The 22,227-nt window shown below is 46.5% G+C and overlaps 1 protein-coding gene across 5 annotated transcripts in view; it reads right to left on the bottom strand.

The window, feature by feature from the left end:
* The window catches only part of KIAA1217 (KIAA1217 ortholog), a 440,691-nt gene extending 420,656 nt beyond the window's left edge, over positions 1 to 20,035 (bottom strand). For 2 of the 5 annotated variants that reach the window (XM_040352516.1, XM_040352518.1), the window contains exons 1-2: positions 19,858 to 20,031; positions 6,985 to 7,259 (exon numbers count right to left, since the gene is read on the bottom strand). In XM_040352516.1, the coding sequence (XP_040208450.1) occupies positions 6,985 to 7,259; positions 19,858 to 19,924 (342 nt within the window). In that variant the 5' untranslated portion in view covers positions 19,925 to 20,031. Of the gene's footprint in view, positions 1 to 6,984; positions 7,260 to 19,857 lie in introns of all 5 variants that reach the window. The other 3 variants (XM_040352526.1, XM_040352520.1, XM_040352517.1) reach the window with 3 other exon arrangements.
* Positions 20,036 to 22,227: the final 2,192 nt, after the last annotated feature.

Below are 22,227 nucleotides of genomic sequence, written 5' to 3'. Positions count from 1 at the left end.
GCCCAGTCATTAAGGGGGAAAATCTTCTGGGGCTGAAGTGGTTAATGAAATGGCACCCTAACATCGGTGATACGCTGCTGCAACCCATGTCCATTGGAGGGTGCATTGGGGTGCCATGTACAGCACTGTATCACAGTGACAAGTTTAACATGCTCTGTAGTAAACTGCACGGTAACGCGCACTTTACCACAAAGCCACAGTGTGAACAGATCCTAATTGAATCAATGCTTCAGCACAGTAGGTTTCTAAAATATTATTATTATTGTTTTTATATCTATCCTTATCCACTTGGCGCCCAGAGGCCGTCATATGACGTCCTGGGCTTTGCGGGGCTATATCTGAATGATGCCTCTAGCTACAGGCATCATTCAGATATCAGCATTTTCAGCCGGCGATTCCCTACACCATAGGAATGATCATAGCGGCTCTTCGCCGCTTGATCGTTCTTACGGGCGGTGAAAGGGGACGTCCCCCCCCCTCCGCAGCCCTCCAGGGCTTCTACAGACTCACCGCTGCAATCGGTGAGTCGGAGAACAGATCCGCTGGCCCGGATGCTGATCATAGAGATTTCTGGCAGACCAGATGGTCGCCAGAGTCTCTATGGTTGTCGGAGGCCGGGCGCGATGTTATGACGTCACGTCCGGCTTCTGCATGTTATTAAAAAAACGCCGCCGCCGCCTCGGCTGGGAACCAGTGATCTTATTTTTTTATTTTTATTTCAGGCTTCCCAGCCTAGAGGTGAGATGTGGGGTCTTATTGACCCCATATCTCACTGTATAGAGGTCCTGTCATGTCATATTCCTATTACAAAGGATGTTTACATTCCTTGTAATAGGAATAAAAGTGAAGTGAATAAAAGTGATCAAAATGAAAAAAATTATGTAAAAGTGTCAAAATAAAAAAATGAGAGTAAAATTAGCAATTTTTTTTTTGAACGCGCCCTTGTCCTCGTGGCTCACACGCAGAAGCGAATGCTTACGTAAGTCCCGCCCACATATGAAAACGGTGTGAGGTGTCACTGCGAACGTTAGAGCGAGAGCAATAATTCTAGCCACTAACCTCCTCTGTAACCCAAAACATGTAACCAGTAAAAAAAAATTAAGCGTTGCCTATGGGGATTTTAAAGTACCGAAGTTTGGTGCCATTCCACGAGCGTGTACAATTTTGAAGCGTGAGGCCCCATACACACCATAGAATCTATCCGCAGATAAATCCCATCAAATGGGTTTCTGCGGATAGATCCTATGGTGTGTACACGCCAACGGATATTTATCCGCAGATAAATCTCCCCTGGAATGGATTTCCAGCAGATAAATATTTGTCGACATGCACAGAATATCTATCTGCTGGAATCCATTCCAACGGATGGATCCGCTCGTCTGTACAGACTTACCGGATCCATCCGTCCAAAGGGATTCCCCGCACGCGCCGTAATGAATAGACGCATGCGTGGAATTCCTTATATGACAGCGTCGCGCCCGTCGCCGCGTCATAATAGCGGCGACGGCGCGACACGTCATCGGCAGAGGATTTCAGCGCGGATTTCAATGCGATGGTGTGTACACGCCATCGCATTGAAATCCTCTGAAATCTTAGAGAGGATTTATCCGCGGATACGGTCCGCTGAACCGTATCTGCGGATAAATTCTATCGTGTGTATGGGGCCTGTCACGTTAGGTATCTTCATCTTTCAAATTATTAACTAATTGGGCTAACTTTACTGGGGTTTTTTTTTTAAAGCATGAAACGCTTTTAAAAAATTGCTGCACAAATAGCGCGCGAGATAAAAAGTTGCAATGACCGCCATTTTAATCTCTAGGGTCTCTGCTAAAAAAACATATATTTATGTAATTTTCTAGCAAAAAAATTATGATTTTTACATGTAGGAACGAAGTGTCAGAAATGGCCTGGATGCGAAGTGGTTATAATTGTATTGTAACCTGTACAGTCTGTATAATAATGCCGGTTATCAAACTGCAGAATGCCAACACAGCGTCAGCGATAATAAATAGCATAGTAAAATGAACACGAAATCCAACACTGCCTGCACCATCCTCTCATAGCATGGAAATTGATGGCATGTTTAGAAAAGCTTCTCAAATTCATTTGTCCTCCCGTCAGGAAGACAGAGCTCTCTGCTCATGACTAGACATATGGTTAATCGTTAACACAATCCATTTCTGTCGTTATGCGGTTTATAATAAACTTCGTATTTCCTCTCTCTTTTTTTTTTTTTTTACCGTTTGATCTTTTGTGAGACAGAAATATGTATGTGTAGAGTGACTAATTCGATTTCACTTAGGTTTGCTGTAAGTAGATGTACACCCTAATAGCCCTATGTATCATAAACAGCAGACATTTTTTTTACATGCACTACTGCAATGGATGTGGATTGTGATAGTAGTGGACCCTGTGTGAGTAATATGTACCACTTAAAGAGGAGTTCCACCCAAATTTGGAACTTCCTCTTAACCCACTCCTCTCCCCCTTACATGCCACATTTGGCATGTAATTTTTTTGGGGGGGGAGTGGGGGCTTCAGCACGAGTGGGACTTCCTGTCCCACTTCCTCCTTCCTGTAGGCGACTAAGCTTAATCGCCTTCAGGAAGTGGCTGCTGTAGGCGATCGCCTAGGACACGTCACAGGTCCTAGGCGATCTCCTGGCCAATTACACGGCGCGGCGCCGGGCCGCCCCGCTCGCGCATGCGCAGGCTCGCGCTCGCGCATGCGCAGTGGGTGCCCGGCCGTGAAGCCGAAAGCTGTCACGGCCGGGTGCCCACACTGAAGATGAAGACGGCGCGTCGCTGGAGCGCTGGAGCAGGTAAGTGCCTGTTTATTAAAAGCCAGCAGCTACACTTTTTGTTGCTGCTGACTTTTAATAAACATAAAAATGGCTGGAACTCCCCTTTAAGGACAGAAGGTGTTTTTCAGATTCGGTGTTTACAAGACTAAAACATTTTTTTTTGCTAGAAAATTACTTAAAACCCCCAAACATTATATATATATTTTTTTCTAACACCCTAGAGAATAAAATGACGGTCATCGCAATACATTTTGTAACACCGTATTTGCGCAGCGGTCTTACAAGCGCACTTTTTTTGGAAAAAATTCACTTTTTTTAATTAAAAAATAAGACAACAATAAATTTGGCCCAATTTTTTTATATATTGTGAAAGATAATGTTACGCTGAGTAAAATGATACCCAACATGTCACGCTTTAAAATTGCGCCCGCTCGTGGCATGGCGTCAAACTGTTACCCTTAAAAATCTCGATAGGCGACGTTTAAAAAATTCTATAGGTTGCATTTTTTGAGCTACAGAGTAGCTCTAGGGCTAGAATTATTGCTCTCGCTCTAACAAATCCCTGCGATACCTCACTTGTGTGGTTTGAATACCGTTTTCATATGCGGGCGCTACTCGCATATGCGTTTGCGTCTGCGCGCGAGCTCGACGGGACGGGGCGCTTTAAAAAATTTTTGTTTTGTTTTCTTATTTATTTTTATTGATTTTATTCTTTTTTACACTGAAATAAAAATAAAAAAATGATCACTTTTATTCCTATTACAAGGAATGTAAACATCCCTTGTAATAGAAAAAAGCAGGTTCTCTTAAATATGAGATCTGGGGTCAAAAAGACCTCAGATCTCATATTTAGACTTAAATGCAAGAAAAAAAAAAGGAAAATTTGTCATTTAAAAAAATGACAACAAAAAAATTGTCTCTTTAAGAGGCTGGGCGGGACTGACGTTTTGACGTCACTTCCGCCAAGCAAAGCTATGAGGACGGGTGGGGGCCATCTTGCCCTCACTCAAGTCCTCACACACCAGGCAGCAGCATCCGATCTCCTCCCCCGCTAACGACGGCTCCGGTAAGCGGCGGAGGGCGCGGAAGAGCGGCGGGAGGGGGTGGCCCCTCTCCCGCCACCGATAACAGCGATCTCGCGGAGAATCCGTCGCGGAGACCGCCGTTATCGTTTACACGGCCGCCCACTGTAAAGATGGATACCTCAGTTGTGGCAGCAGCTGCTGCCGTTACCGAGATATCCATCTTTAAAAAGATGACGTATATATACAGTGGGCGGGCGTTAAGTGGTTAAAACAGCCCCACGTGGCAGAGTGATTTCATCTACTGGGCAGATAACCTCTATTATTTATTATTATTATTATACAGGAGTTATATAGCGCCAACAGTTTACGCATCGTTTTACAACTTGAGGGTAGACAGTACAAATACAATACACTTTAATACAGGAGGAATCAGAGGGCCCTGCTCCTTAGAGCTTACACTCTAAGGCCCCGTACACACGAGGAGACATGTCCGATGAAAACGGTCCGCGGGCCGTTTTCATCAGACATGTCTCCTGGGAGCTTTTGGTCTGATGTGTGTACACACCATCAGACCAAAATCCCCGCGGACAGAGAGCGCGGTGACGTAGAAGACACCGACGTTCTCAAACACGGAAGTGCAATGCTTCCACGCATGCGTCGAATCAATTTGACGCATGCGCGGGATTTCGGGACGCTGGTTACACGTCATAACTAGAGGTTGACCGATATATCGGCAGGCCGATATATCGGCCGATATTTGGCCGTTTGAGAAATCGGCATCGGCCGATTTTTTTCCAAATTAGGCCGATATTTAACATGGCTGCTAGCGGTGCCACGGCTCCGGAGCTAGGCCGAAGCCGCGGCCTTTCCTGATGCTGTGACCGCGGCGGCAAGAAAGTGGGCAGCATTAGGGAAATGGAAGACAGATATATTAAAACTCTGTACCTCCAGCACGTGGCCGGCGATTCAGGTTTTTCCACCCTCTAACCTGATGCCCTAAGGCAGCTGTCTAATTAGCCTTATGCTGGCACCTGCCTTGTAGGCCATCTATGAGTAACTTCTAAAATACAATACAACTACAAATGAGCAAGTAACAAAATGATTCGCCCTGCTGGGTGAATATTTAATTCACCCAATTAGTGAGTTAGTAAAAAGTGGTTTAGCAAATGCGGCATCTCACACGTTGGGGTTGATTTACTAAAGGCAAATCCACTCTACACTACAAGTACACTTGGAAGTGCAGTCGCTGTTGATCTGAGGGAAAGATCTGAAACGAGGGGAAGCTCTGCTGATTTCTATCATCCAATCATGTACAAGCAAAAATGCTGTTTTTTTTTATATTTTCCTTACATGTCCCCCTCAGATCTACAGTGACTGCACTTCCAAGTGCATTAGCAGTGCAAAGTGGATTTGCCTCTAGTAAATAAACCCCATTGAATAACTGAAATAAAGCACAGTCTCCCTTCTCCTTTGGGGATCCCTGTTTTTTCCAGTGAGAAACAATAGGGAATCTGCTTTTACTATTGCAAGGGAGAAGAATGCTCACCCTTGATGATATCATTATCACACAAGGAATGCCCCTCTTATAATTATTTTGTTATAGGTCCCAGATATTAATATTGATGTCCTTAGACACTGTCATATCTTCAATAAAGACGAGTCATTGGAAGAGTCATTGTGCCTAGAACAGTGATGGCGAACCTTTTTGAACCCCAGTGCCCAAACTGCAACACGCCACGATTGCCCAAAGGTTGCTATTCTGAAGACTCCTTTTCTTATGCTGGAGACAAAACCTCTGTATATCTAGTAACAAAGTTTATGTATAAGTCACTACAGACCCCGCCTCCCACCGTACAGACCGCCCCTGTGCCTCAGTACAGACCGTCCCCGCCCCCGAGTACAGACCCCGTCCCTCAGTACAGACCCCGTCCCTCAGTACAGACCGTTCCCGGCCCTGAGTACAGACCCCGTCCCTCAGTACAGACCCCCCCCCCCTCAGTACAGACCGTTCCCGGCCCTGAGTACAGACCCCGTCCCTCAGTAGAGACCCCCCCTCAGTACAGACCGTCCCTGTACCTGAGTACAGACCCCCCCCTCAGTAGAGGCCCCCCCTCAGTACAGACCCCCCTCCTGGTCACTTTGTCCCCCTCCTGTATCCATCTACAATAAAAATAAACGTAGTACAGACCTCAGAACAGCGTGCTTATCCTTACTCCGCGCTGTGTAGATATACACAGCCGAGGCGGAGGAGACTGCTTCGGTCCACAACCACCCTGCTGTGTGAGACAGCCCACGAGAGATGCGGCATCCAACCAGGCAGCACCGCTTCTTGCTATCCACGCCCACCCCTGACATGTCACCCCTGGCCTTAGAGCCCTGTGGGAAATGTAGTTCTATGGGGCAATTGTGCGTGTGGACGAGATACACCTCATACAGCGGGGATATGCAATTAGCGGACCTCCAGCTGTTGAAAAACTACAAGTCCCATCATGCCTCTGTCTCTGGGTGTCATGTCTGTGGACGTCAGAGTCTTGCTATGCCTCATTGGACTTGTAGTTCTGCAAAAGCTAGAGGTCCGCTAATTGCATATCCCTGTCATACAGGATGGCTCTTCATCTTCGCGTGCCCACGGAGAGGGCTCTGTGTGCCAGCTGTGGCACGTGTGCCATGGGTTCGCCATCACTGGCCTAGAAGGTGCATTGTCCTACCCAGGGCCGTCTTAATAGCCTCGTGGGGCCCCTGGGCCGTCTTAATAGCCTCATGGGGCCCCTGGGCAAAGTAATGCTCCTGGGTCACCCTACCAGCTTGCCCCAATTTACACACCAAAGTATAAATAGTTAATAGATTTAAGCATGTATTTATTAGTACTTTCAACAAAATCTATTTTAAACAATAAAAAAAAAATGCCATAAATCAAAGACAAGACAACGCAAAGGCCACAGTATGGGGAGGCAGAAGGGCACAGTACAGGTTCTGGGACCAGTCTGGGACACAGCCATCCCGGGACATCTTAGTAAAAAAGACTGTCCCAGAAAATCCAGACCAGGACAGTTGGCAAGTATGATGTAATGCAAGATTATCATGAGGCCCCCATGCACCTGGGGCCCCTGGGCAATGCCCAGGGGCGCCCATGCATTTAGATAGCCCTGGTCCTACCTGTTCTCTTAGGCGCTCCTGGTGACCCATTATTGCTGTGGCATGATGAGGGTATTTGTATTTCAGGTGCTCCAGAAAGGCCTCCCTCTTGCGATCCATGTCGGAGGTCTGCATTCCCAGGATTTCTTTTGAACTGCGGGGCCCACCTACTGTGTGTCTCCGAGGAATATTCCGTACAGCTTTAGGTGGGATGTTTCCATTAGACAGGTTCTCTTTAGACTGGTGACATTCTGTTTCATCTAATGAGCCGCTGAATGAACTGTTTTTCGTCTGACCTGAAAAATATGTAAAACATGACATCACATTAGCGGGCAGTATGCAAAACTGTATATGGCTATGTAGAAGGCTGCCAGACATCATAAAAGGAGGTGATAATTGCATTGTCAAACTCTGTTCTGTTATATTCTCAAAATACAGTCAACGTTGAAAAAGTGCCTCCTGTCTTCGCTCTTTACAGAGATTTTATAACTTAAAATGGCATTAAACACAAAAGCAAACTTTTATTATACTGCACCCTGCCAATACTTGGATGTGATGGCTGCATTTGTTTTCTTTTTTTAGACTTTCTTCTATTTTCAGCTGGTGATCTTGCCTGTAAGTCAGTTTTTTTAAAGAACAAGCTGTTCTGCAGATATAGCAGTTACAGAAATGAGACAAACCATTTACCACTCACAGGGGTAGTTACAATGATTAGCTTTTACTGTATTTATCTCGAAAGGAACAAAGCTATTTGCTGCAGCTACTTATAAAGTATTGGCTGAAGTCTGGCTTAAATTTGTTAGTGTATTTAGATCTGCTATTCCATCTAACACTGCCCTACCCCCGCAGACTGAGAATGCGCTGTCCAAAGGTGCCCCCTGTGCTCTTTCATCCAGAGTGCCAGATCAGCAGGTGCAAACAGAAAGAAAAAAGCCTAATGCCGCGTAAACACGATCGGACATTCCAACAACAAAACCGTGGATTTTTTTCAGACGGGATGTTGGCTCAAACTTGTGTTGCATACACACGGTCACACAAATGTTGTCAGGGCCGCCATCAGGGGGGTACAGGCATTACACCTGTAAGGGACCCGATGGACCCCAGGGGTCCCGCGCCCCTCCATTTTTTTTTTGTCTGATCCCCCCACCTTTAGAAACTCGCGGCACGGCACATCACATCTCAGTCCCCACTTCATCATATGGCAGTCCCCCCCCCCCCCCATCACTTCACAGTCCCCCCTCCATCAATTTACAGCCACCCCCTTCATCACTTCACAGTCCCCTCTTCATAATATAAGTTTCCTTTCAATCACATCTTAGTCCCCCCTCTATCACATCACAGTCCCCCCTCCATCAAATGACAGGCCCCTCTTCATTGCATCACAGTCCCCTCTCCATCAAATGACAACCCCCCCCCTTCATCACATCACAGACCCCCCCTTCATCACATCACAGTCCCCCCTCCATCAAATGACAGCCCCTCCCTTCATCACATCACAGCCCCCCCCCCCCATTCATCACATCACAGTCCCCTCTCCATCAAATGACAGCCCCCCTTCATCACATCACAGACCCCCCCCCCCCCCTTCATCACATCACAGTCCCCCCTCCATCAAATGACAACCCCCCTCCATCACATCAGAGTCCCCTCTCCATCAAATGACAACCCCCCCCTCATCACATCACAGACCCCCCCCCCTTCATCACATCACAGTCCCCTCTCCATCAAATGACAACCCCCCCTTCATCACATCACAGTCCCCTCTCCATCAAATGACAACCCCCCCCTCATCACATCACAGACCCCCCCCCCTTCATCACATCACAGTCCCCCCTCCATCAAATGACAACCCCCCTCCATCACATCAGAGTCCCCTCTTCATCGCATCACACCCCCCTCGGGCCCCCCCATTCATTGCATCACAGTCCCCCGTCATCACATTAAAGGTCTCTATATCACATCAGTGCCCCCCTATACATGAAAGCCCCACCATCACATCAGAGTATCCTCATAATATCAGAGACCCCCAACAAAGTGTCCCTTTTTCCTTTCAGAGCCTTTCTTCACAGCTCCAGAAGTATGGCAAAGGGCGGGCAAAGGTGCACATTTGTCCTCTCCTTAATTCTAGAGGCGGCCCTGCATGCTGCTTGATCTGGATCAGTATCATTCATTGCCCTGATGCACCATAGAAATGAATGATGCTGCTCATCCTGGCCCTAGACTAGACCTTCATTTGTTGTTATAGTGCTGCCAACCATCCCATCCGCACTATAGCAACCCATTACGTGGTGTGAAAATACGGGACAAACTATATTCGTGGCACCCCAGCAGAACCCAGCAGCACCCTGGTTGAAAAACGCTGATCTAGACAAACTGTATATCAAGCATTTGAATAAATCAGGCCTATTAGTTTAATAATTATTAATAGCATTCATATTTTCAGGTAATATATTTGAATGACTTACATGAGCCTTCATAAACCTCTTTATTAAATCAGAACTTTTATTACTACTATTATTATTGTTTTCCTACACAGTATAAGTTTTTTGCTGACTTGTTGCTTTTGTGCCTTCCTCCACGCTCATTATTTTTCCATAACAGACCCCAGCCATAAGGAATCCCAGGAATGTGCTTGTAGATTTTTAGCTGACGTTTCCTGCAGTGACAATCCTCAGTCACTTAATTATGTGGAAAATCAGGGAACAGATCAGCCGACTGTGAAGGAAATATCATATGGACGTCGCAGCATGTCTATTAGTGGAGCCATGTGCTGATTTTCTGTGAAATTTGTAGCTGCTGTGAATAGTAAAGGATAGAGGTGGACACTAAAAAGCTACTTTATATAGTAAAGAGACACTAAACAATATCTTTATTATTTAAAAATCTTCCATACACTTTCACTATTTAAAGTGGATCTTGAGTCATTTTTTTTCAACTTTCGATCTATTAAATCTTCTGCCCTTGTTGTTTTTAACTTTGGATAGTAAAACATTTATTTTTCTGCCAGTAAATACCTTATACAGCCCACTTCCTGTTTCCTGTCAGGTAAAAAATCTAGGTGTATCGCTCACCCGGCTGGTTATAGATTGGGCGGCTGGTAGCTCTATGATTCCGCCGTCTAGGGTAGTTGGTGAGAGCCAAAGCAATGGAATGTCCACACAGCAGATGTCTCTTCCTGTGCTTTTATTTTACCCAACACGGTAAACAGTAAAACTTGAAGTAGATAGCAAAGATGGATGAGGAGAAGAAATAGCAGATTCAGGCCTAACGATACGGAAACAATCCTGCTTCCAACAATACTTTACTTTCGTCACCACTCCAGCCGGAGTGGGTATAGCGTACCTGGACAGGCCTCTCACACCGACCTGGCAGCCAGGGTATCACTCGGAACTCTGAGGGAAACAAGTCTCTGCCACAGACCCTCCCTAGAACTTAGATCATGGAGACAATCCTCCTTGGTAGAATTTGTGTTAGAATCGCCTTCAGGTAGTTTTCAATCAGGTTGCTGACATTCAACCTCTCAGTGTCCGGTTACCTTGATCCCCGATGGATTGTCGAGGCCCTGTTGGATCGCCAGCCTCTCTTGGCTCTCCTCAGGTGGACTCCCCACCAAACAGCTATCTCGCTTGGCATCTTCTTAGAATTGGGGACCCAGTCAAATACTGGGACCCTGCCACAGCTTTAAATGTTCCGGGCCAACATGGTCCCGGAACCAGGAACACCGCGTGGCACGCGCACCTCGGCCTGGTAGGCCATCTCGCCAGGGGGCCGTGCTGTGTGGTCACCCTAAAGGTGGGTGCCACCTCAGGAAAAGAACCCCGCCCTAATGGCGTCTGCTCCAGAAGTACCCTCCCCCAGCATGCCCCGTGAGAGAAACTCCCTCCTGATTGGCTGCTGGCAAGAGACACCCCAGCCTGGACTCCACTGGCGCCACCTGTCTCCCCGGGGTGGTATAGCACACCGGGAACAACAGAATGAGCCCACAGCACAGCCCAGCTGAAACAGAGACCTCTGTAAAATTGCAATCAGAGTCAACTACACTCTGATTATCCCTTAACTTTTAATAGCACCGGTACTGCGTCGCTTTAACTGACAATTGCACGGTCGTGCGAGGTGGCTCCCAAACAAAATTGACGTCCATTTTTTCCCACAAATAGAGCTTTCTTTTGGTGGTATTTGATCATCTCTGCGGTTTTTATTTTTTGCACTATAAACAAAAATAGAGCGACAATTTTGAAAAAAAATCTATATTTTTTACTTTTTGCTATAATAATTATCCCCCAAAAAGATATAAAAAAACTTTTTTTTTCCTCAGTTTAGGCCGTTACGTATTCTTCTACCTATTTTTGGTATAAAAAATCACAATAAGCGTTTATCGATTGGTTTGCGCAAAATTTATAGCGTTTACAAAATAGGGGATCGTTTTATGGCATTTTTAATTAATATTTTTTTTTACTACTAATGGCGGGGATCAGCGATTTTTTCGTGACTGCGACATTTGACACATTTTTGGGACCATTGTCATTTTCTCAGCGAAAAGTGCTATAGAAATGCACTGATTACTGTGAAAATGAAGTGAAGGGGTTAACCACTAGGGGGATCTAAGGGGTTAAGTGTGCCCTAAGGGAGTGATTCTTACTGTAGGGGGGCGGGGCTGGACTTGTGACGTCACTGATCGTCGTTCCTATAACAGGGAACAGACGATCAGTGACACTGCCACAGAGAAGAACGGGGAAGGTGTGTTTACACTCACCTCTTCCCGTTCTTCAGCTCCTGTGACCGATAGCGGGACACCGGTGGCGATCGGGTCCCGCGGGCGCGGTCAAGGAGCTTCGGATCGGGTCGCGAGCACGCCGTCGGCTGGGCTCTTAGGCTGCATTCACACCTGAGCGTTTTGTCGCCTGAAGCGTGAAGCTCCAAAACACTAGAGGGGAAAAAATACATTATTCCCTATGGAGATGGTTCACATCTCCACTCCAAAACGCCTGACGCCGAACGCCTGAAGCTCAAACAAGTTCCGGACCCTTTTTTGTCGCGAATCGGGCGGTTTGGGCGTTTTTGAGCGTTTCTATTTCCCATAGAAAGTAATGGAAACGCTTGATTCAAATGACTATCGCGACAACGAGCGTTTGCTACGGGCGTTTTGTCACTTTAATCAATAGAACATTTCACCCAGGCAGAAGATAAAAAAAATCTACCAACATAGCAACAAGTAAAGAAAACATGATCATTTTTCCTATTGGCTAAAATAAAAACCATCGAAGTACAAAAACGACCGAACGACCTACGCTCAGGTGTGAATGCAGCCTTAAAGGCGACGTACCTGTGCCCAGCCATGCCATTTTGCCAACGTATATCGGCGTTAGGCGGTCCTTAAGTGGTTAAATTTGTCTGTGTTTTTTTCAAAACAAATGTGAGTATATCTCCACTATTTTCTGATAAAATAAAATTTTAAAAGCGGTATTATGCTATGGGCATTCTCTTCTTCCATATATGATAATAACGGAGGATCGCATTAGGAACTAATAGATCACGGATCGGCAGAGTGCTACAGTGGCATATACTGTGACTGTGCAATACCCCGGTGTGGGGGTAAGGGGATCTGGTGAGTGCATTTCCAATAGAAATACGGATAAGAGCACAAAGCGCTAGCATCACCACAATTAAGAGGACAAGAAAAGTCATTACCTCTGAAGACACCAGTCACTTTGAAGAGTACCAGTCACTTTGTTCATTTTTTTGTATATAGTCTTATTAGGACTGTTTCTTTTTCATTTTTCAGTTTCATATTTTAATTTAATTTCAAATTCAATATGACAGTTTGCATACAAATTAACATTTTTAAGGTTTGACCTCATATTATATGGTTTGGGTAAATCTGAAGACAAAAATCTGCAGAAAATCCCATGTGCGTGTAAAGACAGGTGTCCCAATACTTTTGGTAATATAGGCCCAGATTCTCAAAGGAGATACGACGGTGTATCTCCAGATACGCCGTTGTATCTCTGAGTCTGAGCGGTCGTATCTATGCGCCTGATTCTTAGAATCAGTTACGCATAGATTTCTATTAGATCCGACCGGCGTAAGTCTCTTACGCCGTCGGATCTTAACTGCATATTTACGCTGACCGCTAGGGGCGTGTACGCTGATTTACGCCTAGAAATATGTAAATCAGCTAGATACGCGAATTCACGAACGTACGCCCGGCCGATGCAGTACAGATACGCCGTTTACGTTAGGCTTTTCCCTGCGTAAAGTTACCCCTGCTATATGAGGCGTACATGCTGCGTACCAATGTTAAGTATGGACGTCGTTCCCACGTCGAATTTTGAAAATTTTACATTGTTTGCGTAAGTCGTCCGTGAATGGGGCTGGACGTCATTTACGTTCATGTCGAAACCAATACGTCCTTGCGGCGTACTTTGGAGCAATGCACACTGGGATATTCCACGGACGGCGCATGTGCCGTTCGTGAAAAACGTCGGGTCATGGTTAATTTACATAACACACGCCCACCTCTTCGCAATTTGAATTAGGCAGGCTTACGCTGGCCTATTTACTCTACACCGCCGCAACTTTCTTTTGAGAATACTGCACTTGCCTGTAAAAGTTGCGGAGGCGTATCGTAAATAGGATAGGTTACGCCCGCACAAAGTTACGCGCATCTACGTGAATCCGGGCCATAATGTATATTCATATGAGTTGAAATGCAGTATGGGATACTTTTTTATCCCTGTGTAAATAATATACGGCTTTGTGCATGGGGCCCATCTTGAAGGTTTGAGGCCTGTCCGGCCGTTCCTTTTAGTCTGATCACAGGGGAGCCGGACTAAACTCTAGTATGTAGCGCTGTTGAAGGGTCACTGAGCACAGACACAGAGACAAGCCTATAAAGTGTGTTGCTGCTTCTCTTGTCCCAAAGCAGAAATCTATAAAATACACCCGCATTTACAAAACACACCCAGCGGAGCATACACTGCATTACTGTACACAGACGTGACACGCGGCCCAGGAATCCCAAATACCTCTGCCTGGGGGGAGCAGCGGGTAATGTTTACGTAGGTTGCGGAGTCAATGGCATGCCTCGTTTAAACATCGGCTGTTTTGCTAAAGTGGACCCATATGCCAGGGCAAAGCTATAGATCATTGGGCCCCATAACAAGATTTTGATGCAATAATGACCATCACAATATTTTATAATATGACATAGTTATTAGAATTCAAGCACACAATTACTCTAGAACCCAAAGAGAAATGTCTTTCAGCCTGGGTTCACACTATTGCCAACATAGATATCGCATGTGATTCGCACCGCATGATATCTGTGCAATGCGAATTCAGCCATACGTTTGTATAGCCGAACTCGCATTGGAATCGCACAAAAAAGGAGCGCGAAACCTTTTTTCCCCCTTGCACTGGAATCAGATCGCATGAGTGTTCATCAGTGACGTGTCACGTGTAGCCACGCCCCCTAACAGTAAAAATCACTTCCTAGGGAACACTTAACCCCTGCAGCGCCACCTAGTGGTTAACCCCTTCACTGCCAGTGTAATTTTTACAGTTATCAGAGCATTTTTATAGCACTGGTCGCTGTAAAAATTACAATGGTCCCAAAATGGTGTCAAAAGTGTCCGATGTGTCCGCCAAAATGTCACAGTCCCAATAAAAAAATCGTTGATTGCCGCCATAACTAGTAAAAAAATAAAATTATTAATAAAAATGCCATAAAACAGTCCCCTATTTTGTAGACGCTATAACTTTTGCGCAAACCAATCAATAAACGCATATTGCGATTTTTTTTTTTTTTTACCAAAAATATGTAGCAGAGTACGTATCGGCCTAAACTGTGGAAAAAAAATGTTTTTTTTTTATATATTTTTTTAGGGATATTTATTATAGCAAAAAGTTAAACATATTGGGCCAGATTCAGAAAGGAGATACGACAGCGTATCTCCGGATACGCCGTCGTATCTCTGAGTGTGCGTGGTCGTAACTATGCGACTGATTCAGAGAATCAGTTACGCATAGATTTACCTAAGATCCGACCGGCGTAAGTGTCTTACACCGTCGTATCTTAGGCTGCATATTTACACTGTCTGCTAGGTGGCGCTTCCGTAGATTTCCGCGTCGAATATGCAAATTAGGTAGATACGCCGATTCAGAAACGTACGTCCGCCCGGCGCATTTTTTTACGTTGTTTACATTAGCCTTTTTCCGGCGTAAAGTTACCCCTGCTATATGAGGGGTATCCTATGTTAAGTATGGACGTCGTTCCGGTGTCGAATTTTGAAAATTTTACGTCTTTGCGTAAGCCGTTCGCGAATAGGGCTGTACGTAAGTTACGTTCACGTCTAAAGCAATGACGATTTGCGGCGTAATTTCGAGCATGCGCACTGGGATTCTTTCACGAACGTAAATTACGCGGGGTCACATGAAATTTAAATAAAACACGACCACATAATCCAGATTTGAATTAGGCGGGCTTACGCCGGACCTCATACGTTACGCCGCCGTAACTTAGGGCGCAAGTTCTTTCTGAAAACGGATAGATACGAAAGATACTCCAATGTATCTGAATCCGGGCCATTGAATTTTTTTTCAAAATTGTCGCTCTATTTTTCTGTATAGCGCAAAAAATAAGAATCACAGAGATGATCAAATACCACCAAAAAGAAAGCTCTATTTGTGGGAAAGAAAAAGACGTCAACTTTGTTTGGGAGTCACGTCGTACGACCGCGCAATTGTCAGTTAAAGCGACGCAGTGCCGAATCGCAAAAAGTGGCCCGGTCTTTGACCACCAAAATGGTCCGGGGCTGAAGCGGTTAAGGAGCTTAGTTAGATCAAACAAGGTCAGTCTGTCCCCCAGTACAGTCCCCCCCCCCCCCCCCAGGTCAGTCTGTCCTCCAGTATAATCCCTCTTTGGTCAGTCTGTCCCCCAGTACATCCCCTAGGTCCATCTGTCCCCCAGTATAATCCCCCCAGGTCAGTCTGTCCCCCATATAATCCCCCCAGGTCAGTCTGTCCCCCAGTATAATCCCCCCAGGTCAGTCTGTCCCCCAGTATAATCCCCCCAGGTCAGTCTGTCCCCCAGTATAATCCCCCCAGGTCAGTCTGTCCCCCAGTATAATCCCTCCAGGTCAGTCTGTCCCCCAGTATAATCCCCCCAGGCCAGTCTGTACCCCAGTTAAAGCGCCTCCCCGCACCAATACAAGGAAAGCACTGGTAGCTGACAGGAGGGGAGAGGGGGATAGGAGGACTGGTGCTGCAGGGCTGCCACTGACGTGTCTGGGTTTCAGATGGGATGAAACCCGGACACAGGATCTAAAACCCGGACTGTCCGGGTGAATCCTGGACAGGTGGCAACCCTAGTGTAAAGGCAGGCGTTCCAATACATTTGGTAATATAGTGTATGTCTATGATTGCTAGAGTCATTACGATACCATCAAAAGTGTTGGTTGGTGTTGAAGATGCTCTGGGATTATATTATGTGGCCAGTGAAGGTGCAGGTATTGCTTCTCAGAGTTCCTCCTCCATACAGGGGGCCTATATTAGTATTAGTAATAAGCGCTATATAGAATTCCCCAGGAAAAGTATCTCCTGGTTCTGAAGAGCTCACAATTTATTTGTTGTTCTCTCCAGCGGGGGTGACTCACACGCAGACAGGCCAAGCTTCCTGATTCAGACAAAGTCAGTCTTGTTAAAAAATAAAGCGCTCCCGGTTCAGCGGATACAGAAGATTATGGTGTATCTTTTCTTTATTATGAATTTCTATTCTACAATAATCATGCCTTTGTTGGTTGTGAATTCGAATGTAGACAGAACGCAGCGCACACATTAATTAAATGGCCGTCCTGTGACCTGACATGCCATTAACCAACTGCCAAAGTGCTTCTCCATTTACTGTGATCCCCGCCGCCTGAAATCTTTACAATCACCTTCCGCTAATCGCTGAGCGACGAGAATGAAGACATTTCATTTTACATTTAGCCAACCACTGCTATCATTTGTACAGTACTTAGGAGCACAAATTCTGCATGCTAAATGCCACTGACACCCAATACTCGGCTCGGCAGCAGCGGACACATACCAGATCACATTTATAAGACTGCTTGAAGCTGAACTCCAGGCAGATATAAAACACACACAATAAGTCAGCTCTCTATTCATTATTGCACCATTTCTTTTAGTGTAAGCAGTGCAAGTACCTGAATTTGGCTTGATATTGGACTCCTGCAGTACATGTACAGCAGAGCTCAGACTAGTGAGAAATAAGCAGCACAAGGATACAAACTGTTGTACTGCAGTGCAAGGAGCATGCTGGTAAGAGGGTGCAGGTCTGGGACAAGGGGTGGGCAGGAGGGACGGCTGCCCTAGGTGCTGTGGTATCATGTGATATCGGTTGGGGAAAAGTTTGGCTTGCAAAGGGAATTTATGCTTAGGGGTAATTGCGCCGTTTGGTATCTTTGCCCTGGGCGCTAGATGACCTTATCCCGGCTGTCCAGTATCAGGCTCCGGGGGGGGGGGGGGACGATGACGACCAGCAAGTGTTACTAAAAGCAGAACTCCATCCAAAAGGGGAAGCTTCGGCCATTGTACTGCATGGGCCATATTGTACTGCACAATTGTCACTTTTTCACTCTCCTCATCTTCCTTCTCCCCCACTTTCTTTTTTGTTTCCCCTTTGTTTGTCACTTTTATGTTTTTTTTTTTTTTTAAAAGGGGGAAGCTTCACTTATCTGCCCCCCCTCCAGTGCAAATTTGCCACCTTAAGGGGGGGAGGGGTAACAGGTACCTGTTTTTGATGGGTACCCATCCGCACTTCCGGGAGACCTGGCTGTGGTGAGATGCGACAAGGTCCCCTGGAAGTTCGGCCTTCCTCCTCCTTCCCCCACCGCCAGGCCATTCACAAAGCGAAGCACAGAACAAATGAAGTCTTGGAGCCGCAAGGCTTTACTCCTGGTTTCCCTTACAGCCAATGGGGGAGACAGCACCCAAGAGCCAATGGAAACATCAGCTGGGGTGCCGACATCGCTGGATTCCAGGACAGGTAAGTGTCCTAATATTAAAATTAGGCAGCTACAGTATTGGTAGCAGCTGACTTTAAATGTTTCCGTGGGGTGGCAGGGTTGGGCTGGACCTCCTCTCTAAAAGGTTGTGTTACTAGAGGCTCCTGCAGAATGGACCTTCTGCTTCATCACAGGGAAAAGATGTCCATCTGCAGCTAGGATGCTGAAAAGTGCAAAGGTATAAAGCTGCAGCAACATGCCCCAGATACCGTGCAGCCATCAGACATTTTGGGGCCCCTTACACAGCTTTAGGCCTTGGCCCCCCGGGGCCTGACAATGCATCCCCATCTACGACCAGCATCACCCATTCCTCCAGTCTCCATCAAGTTTCCCCCATATACATGCCCCGCAGAGGGATGGGTAATGCTGGGCATGGATGGGGATACATTGTGGAGAGGGATGGATGGTGCTGGGCATGGATGGGGATACATTGTGGAGAGGGATGGATGGTGCTGGGCATGGATGGGGATACATTGTGGAGAGGGATGGGTAATGCTGGGCATGGATGGGGATACATTGTGGAGAGGGATGGATGGTGCTGGGCATGGATGGGGATACATTGTGGAGAGGGATGGATGGTGCTGGGCATGGATGAGGATACATTGTGGAGAGGGATGGATGGTGCTGGGCATGGATGGGGATACATTGTGGAGACTGGGCTGGGAAATGGATGGGGTGCTGGGCTATGGATGGGGATGCCTTGTGGAGAGGGATGGATGGTGCTGGGCATGGATGGGGATGCCTTGTGGAGACTGGAGGGATGGAGTAGATGCTGGGTGGGGGATGAAGATGATTGAGTTGCATTGTGAAAATGGATGACGATGACTCTGGGTGAGGATAAGTTACATAGTGAAGAGCCTCTCCACAATGTAACTGTCATCTGCCCTCAGGTGTCCCGTTCAAGGAAAAGGAGATGAACTAAAGTCCAAATATACAGAGGTTACACAGGGGGCAGCCGGGCCCCTTGGGACGCTCTGGCCCCTTACTTGAGTACTGCCTGTACCCCCCTGATGGCGGCCCTTCCCACATAACCCATTGTTTGCACATTCTGATATTTTTTAGTAAAGTGGAAAAAAAAGATTAACGCCAACTATTCTTAAAAAACATTTACAGGTAGAACAGGCAAACTCCATGTGGATGGTATCCTGGCTCAAGATCCAATCCAGGGGCCTCAGTGCTGCAAGGCAGGAATGCTAACCGCTAAGCCACTGTGCAGCCCGTTAAAGTTTCTAATGCCCTGTACACACGATCGGTTTGTCTGATGAAAACGAACCAATGGATTTTTTCATCATTAGTCTTGCCTACGCACCATCGGTTAAAAAAATCCGATCGTGTCCAACGCGGTGACGTAAAACACAACGACGTGCAGAGAAAAATGAAGTTCAATGCTTCCGAGCATGCGTCGACTTGATTCTGAGCATGCGTGGATTTTTGACCGATGGATTTCCCCACAGACGATCGTTTTTTTTCTATCGGTTTTTTAACCATCAGAAAATTTAAAAACAGGTTCACCGATGGGGAAAAAAAAACGATGGGGCCCACACACGATCGGTTTGTCCGATGAAAACGGTCCATCGGTCCGGATCGTGTGTACAGGGCATAAGGATTGGTAAACTGCAATAGATTACGTTTTTTTTTTTACTGTTTTAAGTCAACTTCTTCTCTAATAATCCCGGGAACTCTTGTGTCTAATACACCAGCCTGTAATACACACGGAATCCCTTTCCTGCTGGAACACATACCTGTCTGGAGTCGGTTACGGCAGAACAACGCAGAGTACCCACACTGATCCCTGCCATTGTAGGACTGGCATAATCCTGTTACTCACCATTCAACTGGCCGCTACCCAGCAGAGACATGATCCCCTCCGACTTCTGCCTTGAGAGCTCCTCCATTGTCTGCAAGCGATGACTGACGGCTCCTAACAGAACTTTAAAAAGCAGGAAGGGATGGAAGAAACATGCATTGCAGGCGGCTGTTCTCCCACTCCGGGGAAGTCTGGCAGGGCTGGGGAGCTGGGCTAAACTCTGCCTCTGTTGGTTCGTTTCCAGAGCAGCTCTCAGCGAGGGCCCCAACAGGTGACGGCCTGCGACGTGGGTACAGGCAGAGTCTGCATGCTTTCCAGGACTGCCCGCTCCACATATAGATACAATTACAGAGCGCACAGCGCAGAACTGCAGCGAATTCAAATAAAAAGCCTTGTTAACTCTCCGGTGACTGGAGATCCATCTGTATCATAGTGCTTGTTCCAAACGTGGAGAAAAATCAGGAAAAGTCATCAGGACTTCACTTTATTCTTTAGGCTCCATGCACACTAGCGTTTTTCATAAGATCAAAAAAATAAAAAAGTAGAAAAAAAATGCTGGATGAAAAATGATTATAATGCCGCGTACACACGATCATTTTTCGGGTTCTAAAAAATGACGTTTTTCAGGCTCTAGAAAAAACAACGGGCCAGATTCAGGTACAATTGCGGCGGGGCAACGTAACCCTTTTACGTTACACCGCCGCAAGTTTTCAGTGTTAGTGCCTGAACCACAAAGCACTTACCTGTAAACTTGCGTCCGGCGCAAGCCCGCCCAATTCAAATGGGGCGTGTACCATTTAAATTAGGCGCGCTCCCGCGCCGGACGTTCTGCGCATGCACCGTTCGCAATTTTCCCGATGTGCTTTGCGCGAAATTACGGCGGCGCGACGTGTTTGTGAATCGCGACGTCCGTAACGTACTTACGCCGAAAAAAAAAAAATATCAAAATCGACACGGGAACGACGGCCATACTTTAACATGGCTGGTGTAAAGTTAAGCAATGAAAAAGATTGCTTAACTTTGCGACGGGAAACTAAGACTTGCGCCGACGTAACGAACGCGAAAACCGTTGTGGATCGCCGTAACTGCTAATTTGCATACCCGAAGCTGGAAAACGACGCGAACTCCACCCAGCGGCGGCCGAGGTACTGCATCCTAAGATCCGACGGTGTAAGACAATTACACCTGTCGGATCTAAGGGCTATCTATGCGTAACTGATTCTATGAATCAGTCGCATAGATACTCTGAGAGATACGACGGCGTTTCAGAGAAACGCCGTCGTATCTCTTCTGTGAATCTGGCCCAGAGTTTTTTTCAACTTGATCATTAAAACGGCCTTGCATACACACGATCGTGAAAACAAAATGCTCTAGCAAAGCGCGGTGACGTACAACACAAACGACGGTACTATAAAGGGGAAGTTCCATGCGGATTGCGCCACCCTTTGGGCTGCTTTAGCCGATTTCGTGTTAGTAAAAAACGATTTGCGCTTTTCTGTCTGTTACAGCGTGATGAATGTGCTTACTTCATTACGAACGGTAGTTTTACCAGAACGAGTGCTCCCGTCTCATAACTTGCTTCTGAGCATGCGCGGATTTTTCACGTCGTTAAAGCCCACACACGATCATTTTTTACAACCCGAAAAACGACAACGTTAAAAACGTTTTTAAAAAATAGAGCATGTTCTAATTTTTTTTTTTTTGCCCATTTTTTAGAACCCGAAAAATGCTCTGAAGCCCACACACGATCGTTTTTAATGAACCCGAAAAACGGTCGTGTGTACGCGGCATAATAGCATTTTCATTCCAGCTTCTATGAGCATTTTAGTAGCTATAAGAAGCTTTTAATGGCATTTAGCGACATTAGCATTTTATTAGAGTTTTTTGCAGTACATGAATAATAATAATTAGGGTTGTCCAGATACCGATACCAGTATCGGTATCGGGACCGATACCGAGTATTTGCGGGAGTACTCGTACTCGCGCAAATACCCCCGATACCTAAATAGAATACTTTCCCCCCCCTTTCCCCCCCGCCGCTGCCGCCGCCGCATCGAGGGACATGGCTAGAGGGACATGGCTGCATATGTGAGGGACATGGCTAGAGGGACATTGCTGCATATGTGAGGGACATGGCTAGAGGGACATTGCTGCATATGTGAGGGACATGGCTAGAGGGACATTGCTGCATATGTGAGGGACATGGCTAGAGGGACATTGCTGCATATGTGAGGGACATGGCTAGAGGGACATGGCTGCATATGTGAGGGACATGGCTAGAGGGACATTGCTGCATATGTGAGGGACATGGCTAGAGGGACATGGCTGCATATGTGAGGGACATGGCTGCATATGTGAGGGACATGGCTGCATATGTGAGGGACATGGCTG

This window comes from Rana temporaria, chromosome 5, assembly GCF_905171775.1.
Source record: "Rana temporaria chromosome 5, aRanTem1.1, whole genome shotgun sequence".
NCBI lineage: Eukaryota > Metazoa > Chordata > Amphibia > Anura > Ranidae > Rana > Rana temporaria.
This window is presented reverse-complemented; position numbering and strand designations above follow the sequence as displayed.